The sequence below is a fragment of the Scyliorhinus torazame genome, chromosome 3 (assembly GCF_047496885.1).
Source record: "Scyliorhinus torazame isolate Kashiwa2021f chromosome 3, sScyTor2.1, whole genome shotgun sequence".
NCBI classification, from domain to species: Eukaryota; Metazoa; Chordata; class Chondrichthyes; order Carcharhiniformes; family Scyliorhinidae; genus Scyliorhinus; species Scyliorhinus torazame.
Window position 1 is genome coordinate 234013699 of NC_092709.1, and position 21714 is coordinate 234035412.

Here is a 21714-nt window from a genome sequence, read left to right on the forward strand (position 1 = left end):
AATTTACAGTGCAGAAGGAGGCCATTCGGCCCATCGAGTCTGCACCAGCTCTTGGAAAGAGCACCCTACCCAAGGTCAACACCTCCACCCTATCCCCATAACCCAGTAACCCAACCCAACACTAAGGGCAATTTTGGACACGAAGGGCAATTTATCATGGCCAATCCACCTAACCCGCACATCTTTGGACTGTGGGAGGAAACCGGAGCACCCGGAGGAAACCCACGCACACACGGGGAGGATGTGCAGACTCCGCACAGACAGTGACCAAAGCCGGAATCGAACCTGGGTCCCTGGAGCTGTGAAGCAATTGTGCTATCCACAATGCTACCGTTCTGCCCCACAATGCTACCGTGCTGCCCGATATTGTACTGATCGAAGTAAATTAGTTTTGTGTGCTTTGTCTAAAGGAATAAGATATTGTTGAAAATGTGTCATAGATCAATGGAAAGAAGAGTAGAATACTGAAATTAATTTTCATTGTGGAATTCATGCACTCTTTAGATATTACTGAATCCAGATAATATGTCTCCACACTAAAAGAAAATGAACAGAACAGCAATTATTTTAAAAAGCAGATAATTGAGCATGGTTAATTTTTTCTAGTATTGATACTGCTATTAAAATCTGGTTGCCATTTTTGACTTTTACTACTGAAGCTACTGTTATCTTGTTAGTTGAAAACAATTTAAAATATACATATGCTAATTATTGTAAAGGCCTGAATGTATTTATTTTCTTGGAGATCAGAAACAAGAAAGAAACATTATGAAGTAGCCAATGCTTCTTCACAGCTGAATCCAAACAATTCAGAAAAGCGACAGGCTTGTATTTATATAGCACTTTATGAAACCTCCCATGTCGCAATGCGCTTCAAAGCCAATAAAGTTCTTTTGATGTGTAGTCACTGGTGTAATGTAGGAAACACGGCAGCTAATTTGCACACAACTCTCTCAGAGCAATGTAATAGTGACCAGGTAATTTATTTATGTGATGGATAAACATTGGCCAGGGCACTGGAGACACCTTCTTTGAAAGAGAGTCATGGGATTTTTTATATCCACTGAAGCAGACAGACGTGGCCTCGGTTTAATGCCTCATCTGAAAGACTGTGCAGCACTCTCAATACTGCACTGGGGTATCAGACTTGATTTTTGTGCTGATTCAGAACCTCGACCTATCCACTTGTTTTTTTGACTAAAAAGTGCAAAATAATTGACTGATCAAGAACCAAAATCAGTTTATATTGCACACAGTAAGAAGTCTTACAACACCAGGTTAATGTCCAACAGGTTTGTTTGGAATCACTAGCTTTCGGGGCGCAGCACCTTCATCAGATGAATCACCTGAAGAAGGAGCTGTGCTCCGAAAGCTAGTGATTCCAAACAAACCTGCTGGACTTGAATCTGGTGTTGTAAGACTTCTTACTGTGCCCAATGCTGGCATCTCCACATCATAGTTTATATTGGCTAGTTATCATGCCATCAGCTCCATTCCTAGCCCTTCTGGGTCTTGGTTATAACGCAAGATGGCGATTTGAAGCAATGGAGAAGCCTGGCGTCTGAAGTCGGAATATTACAAATTTATGAAAAGAATAAGGCAGGTAATTTTTAAAACAATCTCATCATCATTGCTCTATTCACTCCAACACATGGAACAGTATGTTACAACAGGTTATAACTTTGCTTTGCTTTGTTTATAACGGCACATCTAATAGCACCTGGCAGTGCAGCACTCCCTCTGCACTGCGCCAAAGTGTCGGCCTAGGTTGTTGTGGTCAGGTCCTGGAGTGAGCTTTGAACCCACAACCTCCTGATTCTGACATTACCAAATGATTTTCACAGTAAACTGTTCAATATGAATTTTATGGATTTGTTTTTTGTGCAATAAATAATTCAGAACACAAAGACCAGTAAATATCAGCAACTTGAAAGAAATTCTCCCAAAGATTCCTGATATGTATTTATGCAGTCTAAGAGACTTGGGCATCCTAGCTCTATGCCAATGTTAGCTGCACATTTACAGTTAAACTCTTTCTGCACTGGTTACATATAAATTGCAAGTAATAACTAAGAAATAGTTAGTAACTCACCCCATACTCCTGCAATGGATTTGTTCTGGCCAAGTTCTTTTTTAGACTCTGGATTAAGTGATGGCTGAAGGAAAAAAAAACATGAACTTGATGAATTGAGAAAGTGCTTGCAAACATTTTTTTTTTTTTTTTAAGAACTACATACTAGGTTACTGAAAAATAATTAACAACTCTGCATACTCAAAAATTAGTAGCCACTCAAAAGAAAGTTGGCCTCACAATATTGAGACACTGTTCTTTGATAAGACTGAAGAGCGAATGATGATGCTTTTTTTCTTACAGATGTTAATGATGTTACTTTTTTGCTAGTCTAACAGAAGCGGGTAAGGCATGTTTGGTGTGTATGTAGGCAGAGGGGCGTGAGCTAAAGGTAGTTACTCTCACTGAAGCTACTGCCTCCACTTTCGCACAAAACCCAGATGCAAAAGAAAACATCTCTACTCAAGCATCCAATGCAAATATTGGGGGAAACTGTTGGTCGGGGGGGGGGTAAATGGTGTTGTAATGTCCATTCAAATCTGTGCAGCTTTTTGTTTTATGCTCTTCCTCTACAGTCATCTTGCATCACTGCCTGACAGGGAGTCAGCTCCCAGGTATCCATCAATTTTTTATTTTCCAAAAGCCACCTGAAATTTTACCGAGGATAAATTACCAATCACACTCGTGCTGCTAACTGGATGCTGGATTTGACTTGGCAGAACAACCTGTAATTTGCCCTCAGGAAAACGATCACAGGTTTATTATTGTCTCAAAACTTTCACAACATTAACTTACTGCACCAGTCCACCTCAACTTACAGCAAATGTATAGAAGCTTCCACTCGTAAGTTGCCAATTGTTCAATAGGTAATGAGTCTCATTATTCATGCCTCTTTAAGAAAGTTTTCATTTGTAATTTCTGATGTTAAGAGTTGTAGAGACCTATAAAATTCACTAGTGTATATGAGAAAGATTTTTGAAAATAATTGTTCATACTTCGGTGAGTCAGAATGCACAAAATCTCGATAACGACTCCAAGGAAGTTCATTCAGTGGGCAAGAAGTAAATCTAACATGGTGGAACTTGTGGTAACTCTAGGTAGAGCATAATCCTCATGCCACTGATTTACAGTGAAGTTCAATTCTATCCTGCGATTTTACTTCTTGGCACACAAATTCCATGATTATCCATTATTCTGTAAAAACCCAACTACTGATTACATGCATTATAGATCCTCTGCATTTATCATTTACTCTGCTGGTTTTTAAAATTGAGAAAATGTAACAAGGTGGTCTGCACAATGCACAGCTGGAAGCAGAAACCTGCACCCTAAACTCCATTGGAATCCAGCAATTAAAGCATGAAGGCAGCAGGAAATGGGTCAGTACTCACAATTTTTTCATCATTCCTTCCCACATGAATACTCTCACACACTTTTCAAATCAAACCCAAATCTACACCCAAAATTTGTCCTTCCATTTTTCTTCACATCATTTTAAACAAAACATAAGCAGAAACTGCCAAGACAGAGCAGACAGACATGCAGTCGGATCCCACAGCTCATCAATAGGCAAAATTCTCCACCCCTCTACGCTGGAAACGCAAACCGCAATTGGGCGGAGAATCGGGTGTCCAGCCAAAATCAAGATTCGCACTGTGTGCCGAATTGAACGCCATGCTCTGCTCCCTCTCTGGTGGCGATACAGAGGTTTGCACCCCACAGCAGCGGCATGCAAAACCAGCATTTATATTCATTTGCATTTCATTAATGGATTGGACCCGGTATGGATCCGGGCTTCCGCGATTCTCCGCCCCTTCAGGCAGAAGTCATACGGGCGGGATTAATTACAGGTATTTACAAGCGGGGAGTGGGTGCCATGGCTGCTGGAGGAAAGAGAAAGTTAATGCACCAATTTGGTACAAGTTGAAGACCCCTGGCTGCTCACTCTGCTGACTGCTCACCATGTCCTGTAAATGTTCAGAAAGCCTCTGGTCATTTGAGAGACCCCCAGTCACTCCCACTGGAAATCCTCAGACCCCAGCTGACCCATCAACAGGACTGGTCAATCAGTGACGCACCAGGTGCTGCCACTCCACAGCCCCATTGGGAAATGGCTGAGCACACCCCAAGGCACCGTGGCCTTCGACAACGTGCCTGCACACTGTCCTCAGGGCAGAGTTCTCACCAGTGACAGTATCAGCCAGCCCACTCCACAGGACCACCAGCTGTCTCTAAGACCTGCCTGCCCACCATGCCCCTGCTCCCATCAATCCTTTCCTCGGGTAGGTTGTCACAACCAGTGTGTCACTTGGCAGCACAATCTGTAATTTGCCCTTCAGAAAACAATCACAGGTTACTATTGTCTCAAAACTTTCACAACTAACTTACAACACAAGTCCACATCACACTGCAGCTTGGCTCCAAGTAGAGGCACACTTCCCTGCCTCATCCTCCATCTGTAGGACACACAAGCCTCAAAGCAATGAGGCGATTGATGGCACACCGTGACCCTCTCCACCACACAACCCGGAACCACCCTGCTGTTAGGATAACACACCGCCCACTCAGTGAGGACACCCACAGTAGACCCCACTGGAGAGACATACAGGGACTGCAAAGCCGATCACTGACACAGGTTGTGGCAGCCTCCGGTACCCCTGTTGAAAGGGATGGATGGTGAAGATAGAGGCTTCCCAATCACAGGCCCGGTGTCACTCACTGATGGGAATAGAAATGCAGTGTAGAAAGCCACATATCAGGGGGAACAACTAAAGAATAGGGGTGGGTTTGTGGGGGGGCGGAACATGTGGAGGGTGGAACTGAAGTGTAACTCAGGGTCACCATGTAGCCTTTTGGATCTGGCTAGGCAAGGGAATACTCATCTTGCTAACATGTCTTCTCTTTTCCCTCCTTGTAGAACATGGATTTTGGACTTCAGCCAGGAATGCTCGCCGTCTACCTGGCCATAGCTAAGACGGCGGATGCACAGAGGCTGGAAGCACAGGACCTGCTCATGGAGGACCCTGCGCAGGTGGAATCTGCCCCAGGGCCAGCTATTCAGGCTGGAGAGGGGCTATCCAACAGGCCGGAGAAGAAGAAGGAGGAGGTGTGAAGGAGGCACTGCATCAGGCCACATTTGTACCATCAGCACCTGTCTTCCGAGAAACTGCCGGACCGCATGTGCAGCCATAGACGCAGCCTAAGAGGGAGGCCGTTTGTCATCTGTGCTAAATGGTGGTGCAAGGTGCTCAAGGTTCAAGGTGAGAGGGGGAAAGTTTAAGGGAAATGTGCGGGATAAGTTTTTCACGCAGAGTGGTGGGTGCCTGGAATGTGCTGCCAGAGTATGTGGTGGAAGCAGGCATATTAGAAACATTTAAGATGCATCTGGATGGGTACATGAAAGGGGAGGAAATAGAGGAATACGGACCGAGTAAGGGCAGAAGGTTTTTTAAAAAAGTTAGGGCATCATGATTGGCTCAGGCTTGGAGTGCCAAAGGGCCTGTTCCTGTGCTCTACTTTTCTTTGTTCTTTTCCTTACTTCAGGTGCCCTGACAGAAAAAGCTACCTCACTTAGGGGGGGCACGGTAGCACAGTGGTTAGCACAGTTGCTTCACAGCTCCCGGGTCCCAGGTTCAATTCACGGCTTGGGTCATTGTCTGTGCGCAGTCTGCACAGACTCCCCATATGTGCGTGAGTTTCCTCCAGGTGCTCTGGTTTCCTCCCAGTCCAGACGTCAGGTTAGGTGGATTGGCCATGCTAAATTGCCCTTAGTGTCCAAAAAGGGTTAGGTGGGGTTGCTGGGTTACATGGATAGGGTGGAGGTAATGGCTTAGGTAGGGTGCTCTTTCCATGGTGCTGACTCGATAGGTCGAATGGCCTCCTTCTGCACTGTAAATTCTATGATACTTCCTTCCCTGCCTAACTAGTCATTTTCTATACCCATCTATACTGTGCTCATCTCCATCATGTTTGATAACTATGATAAATAGCAATAGGTTACAAAAGTTAGACATATTTTAGTGTGCTAAGCCTAATTAAACCTATTATTTTCTACTGTTGATATAATGGATTGGGGCAAGAGAAGAGGAAAGAGCACCAGATCAATTGGCTCTCATGAAGGGACAAAGACAGGTTCAATATGAACAAGACTAATCATCTTGCTCACTGAAGTAGTAGGATCATCTCACTGAGAATGACAACCGATGTAACAATTCTGAATAGCGTATTTGCTTTAAGTTGCACTCCAAGTCATTTGATTTTCATGATTGGCTTTTGTCCAGGAATAGGAGGAATCGTCAGCTTTGTGTACCTGGCAGGGAGATGCACCAACAAGGGAGCTTACAGGTCATTCAGTGCACAATCATTTAAAATAGTGACCAGAAAATGGTTGGCAGTGTGCGCCCAAATTCTGACTTGCATAAAACAAAAATCTGAAAATTGGAGAATCAAAAATGTTTTTCTTTTTTAAAAATAAAGCGAAAAAAAACAACAACATTAATTCAAATTGTGAAATATAGCATTGCATGTTTATATTTTGTGAAATGGCTCCCAAACACATAGCTAATCCTCTTAAATCAGATGGCAATGACCTAATGAACTAGACATAAAATGTGCCAGATTATTTGATGAATTTACAATTAAAATTAAAATAAACGACGTTAACATTAAATCTTAGTTGAAGATCTATTTTCAAAATCAACCTACAAAATCCTCAGCCTCAAACTGCTTCAGTTTCTCCTTTTCTTCCTTTTTCCCATTTTCATCTTCCGTTAAGTTATTCTCATGCAACACTGGGGCTTTTCCTCCGTGAAAAGTGCCACTTCGAGGTCGGGGATTTCCTCCATGGTAGCCACTTCGTGGATTTACAGTTTCTGTGCCGCGTCCTTGTGACCGCCAACCATTCTTCTCTTTTCTCCCAAAGTTTCCTGCAAACCAAATATATTTTATTCCCAATCTGCAAACAACAGTAAAGCACAAAAGCATTTGTTGGACAATAATCTTATCTACAAAGGAGAATCTCACAATTCAAGGCCTTATTTTCAATACATCATCAAAAAAGGATAAATATTTTTAGACCAATTAAAGACATCTTTATGCTACAGGATCAGGCAGCATGATTCCAATATTTGGGCCAAACAGAGGAAACTGGATCAATTGCTGATTGAGCAGAGTGACAGGATATGGTTCGGGATAGAAAACAAAACATCAAATCAAGCCTGTCAAATGTCCTGGATGTTCAAGAAATTGGAGTATGCTACAGGCCTTTATTGCTGCTGCATTCCTCTGTGCAAATTAGTAGAACAAGAATATCTTGGTACTGTTGTAACAACTTTAACATACAAAGAAAGACGTCCCAAGGTGCTTCACAGAAAGGCTATCACAAAATAATGGTCACCGATTCAGATAAGGAGGTTTTAAGGCAAATGGCCAAGAGCTTGGTCAAAGAACATCTTAAGAGGAGGAATGAGAGGCAGAGAGATTTATCAGGCAAATTCCAGAGCTTGGGACCCTGACACCTGAAGGCATGGCGACCAATGGTGGAGCCATTAAAATCCTGGATGCTCAAGCGGCTAGAACTGGAGGAGCCCAGATCTCTGCAGATGAGGAAATGATCAATTTCAACTCGATCCATTGCTTACCAGGAGCCAACATAAGTGAGCAGGCACAAGGTTGATGAAGGATTTGCTGCAAAACTTTCAAAATGATGAGAATATTCAAAATCCACATCACAATAATAGACCTTCGGCATGAATCACAAAGTTAACGTGTAAATACAGCAATTGATTGTTACCTTTGTGAATGTTTCAGTGGAGTCATTATTTACTGCAGTCAAAATAGTGTTATGAAAGGGAAATTGAGTTTGCAAACTCTAATTTGCCACTTTTTAAAAAATGGTGTAACTAGTAGCACAGAGAGAAATGAACCATTGGATGTAGTATATTTGGATTTTCAATAGCATTCAATAAGTATCAGACAAGATGTTGGCACACAATAATAGAGTTAATGAGATTTGAGATAAAATATTAGCATGGATTGAGGATGGATCAACTGACAGAAAAACTAATTTTTGAGTTTGCAGGTTGTAACTGGCAGGAGGTCACTTGTTGCTTCGGATTCAGCGGTTTACAATCTATATCAATGACTTAGATGAGGAGACCAAATATAAGGTAGCCAAGTTTGCCGACGACACAAGCCAGGTCAGTTGTGATGAGGATGCAAAGAGATTGCAAACAAAAAATCATCAGTGGAATGATTAGGCAAATGGGTTAGATAATGTGGGATAGAGTGGAATTTGAAAGAAAACAGCACGATGGCACAGTGGTTTGCACTGCTGCCTCACAGTTCCAGGGAACAGGGTTCGATCCCGGCTTGGGTCACTGTCTGTGTGGAGTCTGCACACTCTCCCCATGTCTGCATGGGTTTTCTCCGGGTGCTCCAGTTTCCTACCACAAGTCCTAAAAGACGTGCTTGTTAGGTGAATTGGACATTCCAAATTCTCCCTCTGTGTTTCGAACAGGCGCCGGAGTGTGATGACTGGGGGATTTTCACAGTAACTTCATTGCAGTGTTAATGTAAGCCCAATTGTGACACTAACAAAGATTATTAAAAGATATTGGTATGCAGAAGTATTTGGGAGGTTCTTGTACGTAAAACACAGAAAATTAGCATGCAGCTACAGCGCCTTTATTGCAAGAGGGTCGGAGGATGGAAGTCTTGCAGCAATTATATGGGGCATTGATTGTATACAGTTTTTGTCTATACCCAAGAAAGAATAAGCTTGCCCAAGAAGGGACTGTACCAAAGGTTAATTAGATTGATTCCTTGGTTGAGATGGCTGTCGTTTGAGGAAATATTCAGTACAATGTTTGTTAGAATTTGTTGTAATTTAGAAGAATGACAGGTAATTTGATAGCTAAAATTTGATAGGCAGATGCAGAGTGTCTGTTTCCCCTGGCTGGAGTGTGGAACAAGGGATGCTTGGCTCAGGATAAGAGGTCAGATATTAAGCACAAGAGATAAACAGAAACTTCTTCAATCAAGAGGATTGTGAATCTTTAGAAATCTCCACCCTCAAGGGTGTGGCTACCCCACCATTGGGAATCTTTTAAGGCTGAGATCAATAAACATTTTGGACTCGCGGGATATGGGAATACGGCAGTAGAATGGAGTTTAGGTGGAAAGTCAACGGTGATTTTATTAAATGGCAGAAAAGGCTCAAGGTTGGCTGACTGTCAGAAGGCAGAGAATGAGGATAAAGGGGTCTTTTTCAGGATGGCAGCCAGTGACTAGTGGTGTGCTTCAGCTGAGATCACAACTTTTCACAATATACATTAATGATCTGGAAGAAGGAACTGAAGGCACTGTTGCTCAGTTTGCAGATGATACAAAGATCTGTAGAGGGGCAGGTAGTATTGAGGAAGCAAGGGGGCTGCAGAGGGATTTGGACAAGCCAGGAGAGTGGGCAATGAAGTGGCAAATGAAATACAATGTGGAAAAGTGTGAGGTTATGCACTTTGGAAGGAGGAATTTAGGCACAAACTATTTTCTAAATGGAGAAATGCTTAGGAAATCAGAAGCATAAAGGGACTTGGGAGTCCTTGTTCACGATTCTCTTAAGGTTAACGTGCAGGTTCAGTCGGCAGTTAGGAAGGCAAATACAATGTTAGCATTCATGTCAAGAGGACTACAATACAAGACCAGGGATCTACTTCTGAGGTTGTACAAGGCCCTGGTCAGACCCAATTTGGAGTATTGTGAGCAGTTTTGGGCCCCGTATCTAAGGAAGGATGTGCTGGTCTTGGAAAGGGTCCAGAGAAGGTTCACAAGAATGATCCCTGGAATGACGAACTTGTCGTATGAGGAACGGTTGAGGCCTCTGGGTCTGTACTCGTTGGGAATTTAGAAGGATGAGAGGGGATCTTATTGAACTTACAGGATACTGCAAGGCCTGGATAGAGTGGATGTGGAGAGGATGTTTCCACTTGTAGGAGAAACTAGAACCAGAGGACACCATCTCAGACTAAAGGGACGATCCTTTAAAACAGAGATGAGGAGGAATTTCTTCAGCCAGAGGGTGGTGAATCTGTGGAACTCTTTGCCGCAGAAGGCTGTGGAGGCCAAATCACTGAGTGCCTTTAAGACCGGGATAGGTAGGTTCTTGATTAATAAGGGGATCAGGGGTTATGGGAAGAAGGCAGGAGAATGGGGATGAGAAATTATCAGCCATGATTGAATGGCAGACTCGATGGGCCGAGTGGCCTAATTCTGCTCCTAGGTCTTATGGTCTAAGGAGCTACATGACCTACTCCTGCTCCTATATTTTAGGTTCTTAATCCAGTTTTGTACTTGGGGTCTTCAGTTGCACTGAAAACAAACACAAAAGGATCCAGAGAGCCATTAACTCAATTCTACCTCATTAGCTTCACACAATCTTAATGTAGGATATGAAAATACTCATGGGATAGGATTTACTTCCTATGAATGAGTTGAGCAGTTAATTTACAGGTTTTGCAACACGTCATCATTTGTCCATGAGAATTCAACCAAATGTACAAAATACTTGTTTTGAAAAAGGTTAGGCTGCCAGTTGAACTCATCCAATGTGTATTACTAGTGTATTCAAATATATCAAGGAATGAAAAATATAGACAATAGCTTTCACAGCAAATTAATTTGATATCAAATGTCAAAATGAATACAGGTAAATAGGCTTGGCAACTTAGCTTTGGTTAACACACCCTTGACATTCCGTACTGAACAAGCTACATTTATCAAGGCCTACCTAGTGTTGCCTGGATTTTCATAATAACAGGAACTAAATTACAACATGAACTGAATGTTCCAAATGAATGATTGAGATTTAAACACTTTGTTATTAATTCTAGTATTTAGTAAAGGTACTACTGCAATACCCTATTTTCAACATGCCTACCATTTGCTACCAGTTACAAATGCCTAGTTCATGTTAATATTTAAGAGGTAATGTTTAATTCTGGAAAGATAAAAGTTTAACTGTAGATCATGGCATAAAGGCAAATAAAGCAACTTGGAATCAATTATGCCCAAATGGTTGGGACCATGTTGATTTAAGGGGTTAACAGCTGGAAAGGCATAAACCATAAAATAGCAGATACACTTTCTTAGCTGGAGGCGTAATGTCCACATTGCTTTCAAAAGGTCCAGAGAGATGCTTTCTTTTGGGAGTTGGAGCTAAAATAGTTTTAAAGCATTCAGACATCCCTAAAAGGCTACATCATCATGGAGATGGGTGGAACTTAAATAAATGCAATGATTTCAATTTATCTGTGTATTTGCTGGAAGAAGGGATTAGTTGCAGTTTGAACCTAGTATAGTTGACAGCTCACAGAGCTGCTGTTAGCATACTTCAGGTAGTCAGGTCTCAGAGACCAGCTGAGAAGATGGTGGAAGGTCATCGATTCCATGCTGGAGAGGGCTTGGGTTCAGGAAAAGATATATATACCTCAGTGCAACCAATAGAGTGGAGTTCAGAGAAACCCAGGGGCAGTGCCAACTTCACAAAGCTAACGCTCTGCAAAAGAGATAGAATTGTGAAATAATTGGATGCAAAAGGGAAGCTTTGTGAATCCCTTGTAATGTAGTCTTAGGAGAAGTAATTGAACCATCAGGTGAGCAGTTTTTGAGGCAATCCAAGACGGAGCAGTTTTTGAGGGAATTTAGAGGCTAGTGCTTTTAAGTAAGGATTTGAAATCCCTCGAGGAAGGCAGGGTTTTAAAGGGATATTGGGACCGACAGTGGTCACTCACGTCTGGATGATTGCTGAGAAATCGATTGTATCTGTCTTGTTCGCATCTGTCATTTAATGAGCAACGTGATATGTTCGACCAGTTTGCCTGTCAATTCATATTTACATCATGTTAATTCTGAATGTTACAGAGTACAAGACGGATATGTAGATTACAACTTCTCTGACATTGTAAAGTTAATTTTGTTTATTTAAAACTGTGGAATATTGTGGCTTTATTCTCTGAAGAACCTGGGATTTCAAATGTCGTCTACTTATCCCTAACCGGATTGTAACACCCTCTGAACACATTTGTTGTTTTCTCACCACACTCATTAGTTGATGAATTAACACACCTCCGCTAGAACGAGTCCCAGAAGACTCCAAGCTATCTGACGAGTTGTGTCGCCTGCGATTCACATCGTAACGATTCTCTGGTCGGATCAAAGTTTCGGGATTCTTTTCAACGTTGAGTGACTGCTACAAAAAAAACAAAAATGAAATTGAAATCCAATGTTAGCAATTCAGTAAAAAAAAAATCAAAATGGCTTTAACATGTAACCATATTACATCCTTTAGAAAATACTTCACATGTAGTTAACTACTTCAAGGTGAGATAACTTTTATGTCGACAGAATAGCCATTTTGGGCACAGCGAAAATCTGCAACCAATAAGGAGATGACTAATTTGTTTTCAGTGACATTAGATGATGGTAGAACTAGAAAATTTTAATAAGTGCCTCAATTAAATGTCTAATAAAACAAATGGCATCTTGGACAATGTAGTACTTTTTTTTTAATGCATGTGCACACGCATGCACTGAAGTTGAACTTGAATTTACAATATAATGACTCAGAAATAAAAGCGTTTCCAACTGAGTCAAGCTGATTTTGCAGGTCAACTTTCACATGCATCCATAAAGACTGGTAAGCACTTCCATTTGTAGCCACCTGGGTTGGCCACTTCCCGACTTAAAATGGAGGTCCACAAAGAATGCAGGGAAATTCAGCCAAGCCAGGAAAAACTAGCAGGTGCAAAGTTTCCTGTGTATTAGAACTTGCAGAAACCCAGACAGCACTGAAACTAGCAACCATCTGCATACTAATGAGCGATCCCAGGAACAATTGAAACATTTAAGGTGAATAAGGCCAAGCCAGACTCCTCGGCGCCAGCAGGAGCCAAGACAAAGGAAGGCCAACGGACACTCAGGGACCGCCCAGCGATCAGGAAGCAGCTCCAGTATTGGAGAAATCGATCCAAGTGATTGGAACGTAGTCCAATCACTTGGAACCAGATACGGGGTCCGCCCAAAACGGCGCAAAGCCCCTGGGGACTAGAAAGTAGAGTCCCCAAGTTAAATTCGGTCTTCTTGGCAGGGTCACTCAGCAGCTCGAATCAACCCTTGACAGTGACCTGCCTCGCTGCCGCACCAACCAAGTAAGTCTCCAGTCAACGCACGCTACGAGATTGGCGCTCCTAGATACCAGTCTATACCAGCTTTTGAATCCTGCAGACTCAGAATCGAACGAAAGGCCATTTGTTCCCCTGACCTGGTGGGCCAGTTCCGAAGCTAATTTTGGCCTTTTAGTGTTAGAGAGTCTAGTAAGTAGAGTTTTATGCATGAGGATTGATTGACTGTGTATAATAAATGTGTTTTGATTTGAATCTTACTAATTGGTGTGTTGAGTTATTGATCAGTACTTGAACTTGAACCTCGTGGCGGTATCATAAAGATACCTGGCAACTCTAGAGCAAAGGTTATAGAAACAGAGCAAATTATGTAAAGATACAACGAGCAACAAATTAAGAGCCAGCCAAAGTCAGCAACATTTACTGGCGACCTCCTGACAGGACCCGATTTAGAAGTGGCCTAACCACTCCGGGAGAACCCAAAATTTGAATTGAGAATCCAATTGGGAACAGAAAAAACACAAGTGTTCAAGCAGTTCTGATCAATGCGTGTTAATGCATGCGTAACTAACAGGGCTATAAGGTAAAACTGATAGATTTTTTGTTGCGAAAAACTGTCGGGAGTTCGTATTCCGGAAAATAGCGAAAGCCGGACCCGTAATTACAGCACCGCCTTAGTACCCCTCATTCCAAATTTTAAAAGAACATTCAGATAGAAAAAATGGCAATGAAGGCAATGGAACCCCTTATGAACCCCCAGGAATTTGAAATGAAATGAAAATCGCTTATTGTCACAAGTAGGTTTCAATGAAGTTACTGTGAAAAGCCCCTAGTCGCCACATTCCGGCGCCTGTTCGGGGAGGCTGTTACGGGAATTGAACCGTGCTGCTGGCTTGCCTTGGTCTGCTTTCAAAGCCAGCGATCTGTGGTCGCAGCGACCAACAGTAGAGTAGGACAGTGTCCCGTTTGGGAAGAGGAGATCAGGAAATATCTCAAAGGGAAAGGATGGCCCCTTTGGAGTGAATTCCGTGATAATGAGGAAAAGAGGACCCGGGAGTACAGGACATACTTGGTGGGAGAACCTGTCAGAGATCCATAAGAAGAGCTTGGGAAAAGCTCACAAGCCGATGGCAATCGTGTCCTGTCTGGCACAATTGCGAGGCACAGTGGATGTTGTTCGGATGCTCCGCAAAGAGATAGAAGAGAGACATCGAATGAGCAACGTCGATGTTAGTGAGATCAAGAGAGAGAATATAGATTTGAGAAGGAAGTTGGCAGCAAAGGACGGAGAGGTGGATGATGCCAAGCAGGCACACCAGTCTTGTCTAGCGCATCTGAGCAGCTTCCAAACCCAATACGATAAGGCCTATCAGGACACGCAACGTGCAGTCCTGGTAAGAGAAGAGACAGAGAAACAGGTAGAGGCATTGCAAAGGCAGTGCAGCGATCTAAAGGCAGCGTTAAGAGCACTCCATGCTGCCACCACGGAGCACAGACAAAGCTCAGTGGATCATGCAAAATGCCGGAAGCAGATTGCGGAACTGCAGTCTTTGCTTTCAGTGCAAAATGGGTTGCAGAGCACCTTTGGATCCCAATTAGATGAAGAAGACGGCCCTGATTGGCAAGAACTAAACAAAACCGCGCAGAGATATGTTCAGGGAACATGTGCGCAAGGAAAGCCCCAAAAGAGAAAAGCACCCCAACCCCTCACAGAGCAGATAGATCAGGCACCCATGAATCCAGTCACTACCCACCACAGTCACATCGGAAGGAGACGCAGAATTCCTTTACACCACCCCCTTAACCGTGACCCAATTACGGGACGCGTGCAAAAAGATCACACTGTTCCTCCCCACCTCAGACCCCCACCACTTCTTTGCTAGAGTATAGCAGCAGGCGACCATGTACGGCCTGGATGAGCGTGAGCAAGTGAAGCACACAGTTTTAAGCTTAGACCCTTCTGTCGTAGCAGCCCTTCCCGACCCACAGAATGTAGGAGGAGGCACCCTTGCAGAGATGCACAAGGCGATCCTAGATGCGATTAGCTATAACAGAGGTGACCCAGTAGAAGGCCTGAATAAGTGCAGGCAGAAGAAAACCAAACACCCCACAGCGTTTGCTGGACGCCTGTGGATCCATTTTACAGCCGTTTTTGGAAACTTAGACCACGCCCATTTGTCCCAAAACAACATGGCCAAATGGACCCGCACCCTTATCTCTCATGCCAGAGAGGCAGGACAAAAAGCCTGTACTAATTACGACCCCTCGGAAGAAACGCACAACGAAAAGTGGGTTTTAAAAAGGTTGTCCCGCACCTGGGAGCAATCTGTGCAAAACAAACCAGCAATTAGGAAACCCGAAGAACAGCAGGCAGAGGCAGATATCCAAGCAGTGAAAGCGCACCAGAACCCCGCATGGGTGAACGAAGGTAGGAACAGCCTCCCCAGAAACCACAGGTGTGTTTCAACTGTGGACAATTAGGTCATTTTGCCCGCGAGTGCAATGCCCCACGAAAGCCACAGAAAGCGCAGCAGGCAGGCACTCTGAATAAGAACAGGACAAAGCCCATACATAGTGTAAGCACCAGTTCAGACCAGATACACCTGAACGGAACTGACTGACTGTGTTCGGGCTCCCCCAGTTGGGTCCACGACACCCTTTGGGATAGGTCCGGCCGACCAGTCGTTGCAGTGAAAATACGGGGACAGCCCATCGAATTTCTCTGGGACACAGGAGGGTCCTGCACCACAATTAATTCCTCCACCATGTTCCAAAAAGGCACGAGACCCACTACACCCACAATCACCCTCAGCGGCTTCACAGGCCACTCACAACAGAGACACATCACAGCCCCTGCACCCATTCAAATTGGCAATATTACCACAAAAAACCCCATAGTTTTGGTTGATCTGGACCACACAGCAGAACACATTTTGGGCATTGATTTCATGAACTCCCACAACCTTTCATTTGATCCAGTAAATCAATGTGCCTGGAAAATGACACAGTCAGCAAGAGCACCCGCAACGCTCACAGTAGGTGAGTATGCAAACAAGATTAGCACAGTTGGCGATTTTTGGTTTGACCCAACCACGATTAGCACAGCCAAACAGGTTAGGGCAGTTCCTCAAAAGAACAGGACCGCATTTGGAAGTCATGAACATGACTGCGGCAGAATGGTTGGTTCGGTTCAAATTATAGGACCTGACCCTAGACCCCAGAAGCAATATGGTTTTCCCCAAGAGGCAGAGGGAGAAATCTCAAAGTTTATTGATAGATTAGAACAAGGCGTACTTAGATCAGTAGCCTCTACTAATAATGCCCCAATTTGGCCAGTGAGAAAACCCGATGGATCATGGCGACGGACCATCAATTACCGGGAACTCAACAAAGTCACCCCCGCAGCAGCCCCCACGGTAGCCACAAGCCCAGAGACCATGCTCAAACAGGGACTCAACTCACAATATTTTCCAGTTTTGGTCGTTAGTAATGGATTCTGGTCCATTCCATTGGCAAAAATGTGCCAATACAAATTTGCCTTCACTTTTAAAGGTCAGCAGTACACGTGGACATGCCTTCCACAAGGATTCCACAACTCCCCCTCCATTTTCCACCAACAGCTGGCAAATGGATTATCAAAGTTTTCTCACCGAATGTCTGGTCCAGTATGTGGACGACCTATTACTGCAGACAGACACCAAGGCAGAGCACATCGAGCTTCTGGCCGAACTCCTGGAACTCCTACAGCTGATTGGATGCAAAGTGAACCCCAAAACGGCCCAACTTTTGAAAGACAGTGGTATATTTGGGAACGATTATCACGCATGGTAAACGCGAGAGCGAGCATAAAAGAACTGACTCGATTGTCAAATTGCCCCTTCCCCAGAATGTTTCAGCCCTCCGGTCGTTTTTAGGACTGGTTGGCTACTGCCGAAGCCATATTGACTGTTTCGCCACCAAAACAGCACCCCTCTCGGAACTCCGAAAGAAAGGAGCCCCTTGGGAATGGCTTCCGCAGCACATGGATGCTGTAGATGCCTTAAAGCGCGCACTCATTGCAGCCCCCGCACTACAGGTTCCAGACCCGCTTTCCCCCTATGCTATAGAGATAGCTAGCACAGACCGTACCCTTTCAGCTGTGCTCCTCCAGGAACGGCACAAACAGTTAAGACCCGTGGCTTACGCCTCCAGAGTTTTAGATCCTGTGGCGCAGGGATTTTCGGCCTGTGAAAGGCACCTGCTCGCAGTTTTCTGGACAGTTCAATACTTTTCATACATCACCGGACTAAACCCCATCACAATCCTCACGGAACACACCCCCACTCCACTTTTACTAGACGGACGACTCAAGGACGGTACAGTAAGCCAGATTAGAGCAGCCAGATGGACCCTTCTTTTGCAGGGACGGGACAAGACTGTTAAAAGGACCAAGACTCACACTTTCCTAGCCGACAACCTTCAGTACCTAGGCACCCCCCACGAATGTGAAATCATCTCACCGCACCACAACACAGGCCCCTTTATCGCAAAAACACCCCCCCTCCCAGCACACAGACACGTGCGCACCTTTGAGAATATATGTGGATGGTTCTTCCACTGTATTAGACGGGAAGCACATTACAGGATGCGGCATCTATGTTGAGGACGCGCCCTAGAAGAAATCTCCTTAAAACTGCCAGGACACTTAGGCGCACAGGCGGCAGAACTAGCAGCCATTGCGTACATTATAGATCACCCAGATTCCTTCCCCAGCCCAGCAGACATATACTCGGACAGCCTCTATGTCTGTAACAGCCTCACAGAATTCCTACCCCTGTGGAAAACAAGAGGATTTGTTTCCGCGGACGGAAAACCCTTCCCTTCAGCCCCATTGCTCCGGCACATTTTAGACAAAGCACAGGACAGGGTTTTTGGTATCGTTAAAGTTCGAAGTCACCACCGTTCCTCCCCACCTGGAAATGTAAAAGCCGACGCACTGGCTAAAGCAGGTTCCAGACACGGACATTTTTGGAACCCCCCCCCCCCCCCCCCGGCGAAAGCGTCCCAGTGAATGCAGTTGAGGTCTCACGGACTAATCGAGGATTTAGTGCAGGCCCAGAAGCAAGACAGTAATCTCGGGGAGATTTAAAAAGGAAGCTTTCCAGCCCCATACGATAAGTTTAAAAATGCACAGACCACACATGACGGTGTGATCTTAAAAGACACCCTTTACGTGGTTCTTGAACAGGACAGGAATCAGCTAATTTGTTTGTTCCATGATAGTTATGGGCATCAAGGAATTAGCCCACCTCAGGCAGCTCTGTTGGTGGCCGAATTTAAAGGACGACGTCACGCACTACGTTGAAAATTGCCTTATCTGTGCCCAAAACAATCCAGACAGATACGCAAAGAAAGCTCAGCTTAGCCACACCCACCCCGTTAATGACCCCTGGACTAACCTCCAGATTGATTTTATAGGACCATTGCCCCCTAGCAGGAATGGTCACAAGTACGTGTTAGTTGTCATAGACACGTTTACAAAATGGGTAGAAGCATTCCCATCTCGGACAAATACGGCAAAGACTACCACTAAGATTTTAACCCACCACATCTTTACGAGATAGGGACTCCCCCGCAGCATTGAATCCAACCAAGGTTCCCATTTTACGGGACGTGTCATGAAGAACGTCCTCACGATATTTGGCATTACCCAAAAATTCCACATCGCATACCACCCTCAGTCAAGTGGTATCGTGGAGCGAATGAATCGGACCCTAAAAGCAACCCTCAGGAAAATGGTCCAACAAAACAGCACCACTTGGGATTCAGTCCTCCCTTTTGCATTAATGTTTTTACGTAACACCGTTTCAACATCCACAGGGTACACCCCACACACTCTCATGACCGGACACCCCATGAAAGGCACAGAATTTTTATTGGGACTTGACTTGACCAGCCCCGAAGTGACGTCCCTCACACGGCTCAGCTAGCAGCCGCAGTAAAATTCGGCACCAGGAAGAAACAGAGCAAGGCCTGTTTCAACAAGTCAATGCATGCGACTGAGTTTGAAGTAGGACAGCAGGTCATGCTCTCCATTTACAATCCCAGCACGTTCCTGTCACCAAAGTATTCGGGTCCATACTCCATTGCGGACAAAGTAAGCCCCTCCATGTATAAAATTAAGTACCCCAGCGGGAAGACCGCGTGATTCCATATTAACCAGTTTAAGGCATATGGTTCGCAGTCTAACCATGCACACCACGTCATGCTCGACGCAGCAGACCATGCCCCGCCCACAGCCAACGTATCCCTACCCTCCCCCAACACGCCCACCCCATCCACGGACTTGACCTCGACTCCACCCCCGAACTCTAGACTCCGCCCCAGCACGCCCAGACAGCAGCAGCAGCGACTGTGGCACAGGCAACAGCCACAGCACGCCTCCCTACCATCCCCATGCAACAGGACCCACTCCCAGCGAATCTGAACACTATTCAAGTGATCCCTTCCTGATCACATTCCTTGACAAACCTCATCAAAGACCACCGCCCTACGATGACGACCCCGACTCCGTCCCCACAGAATTGGACACCACTATTTGGCACCATGACAATTCGTACAGGCTCGTCCGAAATGACGAGATGGACCCCAAGTCACACCATGCAGCTTTAGCAACCCTCATCTATTCAAGAGAATGGCATCCGGGAGAAGATGGTGACATTGAGTCTGACTCCCAAAACGAGAACCCCTTTGCGACCCTGTTCACAACTGATAACGGAGGTGTCCAGATGATTTTTTTTTTTTAAAAAGGAACCGCTTGGGAGAAACGGTGTCCTTTCTGATGGAACCTGCACGATGTTCGTTGCATGTTTGTTTGTTATATTCGCCTAATGTTCTTTGTTTCAGTTTAAACCGCTTCCACGGCCACACGCCATATTTGTCGGCAGAAACCTGTGAAAACTTGCCAGCGCGCTTATCGGCAGAAACCGCTGAGAGCTTGCCAGACCCCCGTTCATAACTGCTCTTCTGGTTCGACGGTAAAACCTTTACAGCATCCCCCCACGATGACCACATTCGTACCCGTTCTTGCCGATTGCACAGGCAGTGGAGAAACGGCATTGGTTGCCGCCCTGCCTGAGGACCCCCCCTCTGGTCAACTACGCTCGGGTAGAGCACATACGGCATTGATCACCGTCCTACCCGGGGATTCCATCCAACTCTTACCCGCCGTGGCCCATACGCACCTCAAGCGCTAGGATGGTAATCACACAGGCTGCGAAACGGCTCGCAATACGGCACTATTCTCTTAGATGTCTAGTCCAAATATTCGGTTTAATTTTTTTTTAAATGAGGGAGTCACACATGGTGACCAATTATAAAGGGAAATTGGCACTAAAAGACAGACATGCTAACATTCACGATATTACACAAGGTAGTAACAGATATTATGCTCGTGTCCATAGAACTCCGGAACCTCAGGAACTCCAGAGGAAGAAAAAGAGGAAGAGAAGAAAGGAAAAGAGGAGAACAATGAAGTAGTCATACGTGTTTTTCGTCGTTATTGTAATTTGTATCCGGTTCCGCGCGAATGCGAACACCCTGACCCCAACCCCTCCGGCCGTCAATGATTCACTTCCCCATAGCACCCAGAGCCCAGTGACAAGTAACAACGCACCATCATGGTGTGATACGTTTATAACATGGTACTCCCTTTCATACGTAATTGAATCCCTTCTAGTACTGGCGATATTCTGCAGCATCGTGCAGACTATCCGCATGAGAAAATGGCGAAGGAGAGCCTACCGCTCTCGCACCCTGGTATACAGGATGAGATCCCCTATTTTCGGTTTTCACCAGGCCCCCGAACCCCTTGATCTACAATAAAGGACATTCGTTTGCGTAATTTTGTGAATAAAGACAAGTGAAAGATTGTACAACTCTGAGCTTGACCGCCAAGCCAGAGGGAAATGTGAATGCTGCTATTATTTTTGTATTGTTAGGAAGTTAGTATGATTGGATGTTTAAGCGAGTGTAGTTTATTGAGGATAGTTAGAGGAACAGTTTTTTTAATGTTGTAATGCATGTCCCTGTTGTGACATAGCGCCACTTAGAATTGTTAGTTAAAAATTTTCATACATAGTTATGGTCAGTGTAGAGGCCATGGAAGAGTGCTCGCTGGGTCAAGAAGTGAAGACGATGCAGTTATGTGATCCTTCACGCTTCGCGTTAGGGATCACAAGGAGGGTGTGTAGCCACCTGGGTTGGCCACTTCCCAACTTAAAATGGAGGTCCACAAAGAATGCAGGGAAATTCAGCCAAGCCAGGAAAAACTAGCAGGTGCAAAGTTTCCTGTGTATTCGAACTTGCAGAAACCCAAACAGCACTGAAACTAGCAACCATCTGCATACTAATGAGCGATTCCCGGGAACAATTGAAACATTTAAGGTGAATAAGGCCAAGCCAGACTCCTCGGCGCCAGTAGGAGCCAAG

The 21714-nt window shown here is 44.8% G+C and overlaps 1 protein-coding gene across 1 annotated transcript in view; it reads right to left on the minus strand.

Annotated features, from left to right (window-relative positions):
* The window catches only part of LOC140408990 (vasculin-like), a 161419-nt gene that overhangs the window by 66658 nt on the left and 73047 nt on the right, over positions 1 to 21714 (minus strand). Inside the window, exons 4-6 of the mRNA XM_072496995.1 lie at positions 12191 to 12314; positions 6776 to 6996; positions 2093 to 2156 (exon numbers count right to left, since the gene is read on the minus strand). Of these exons, the coding sequence (XP_072353096.1) occupies positions 2093 to 2156; positions 6776 to 6996; positions 12191 to 12314 (409 nt within the window). The remainder of the gene's footprint in view (positions 1 to 2092; positions 2157 to 6775; positions 6997 to 12190; positions 12315 to 21714) is intronic.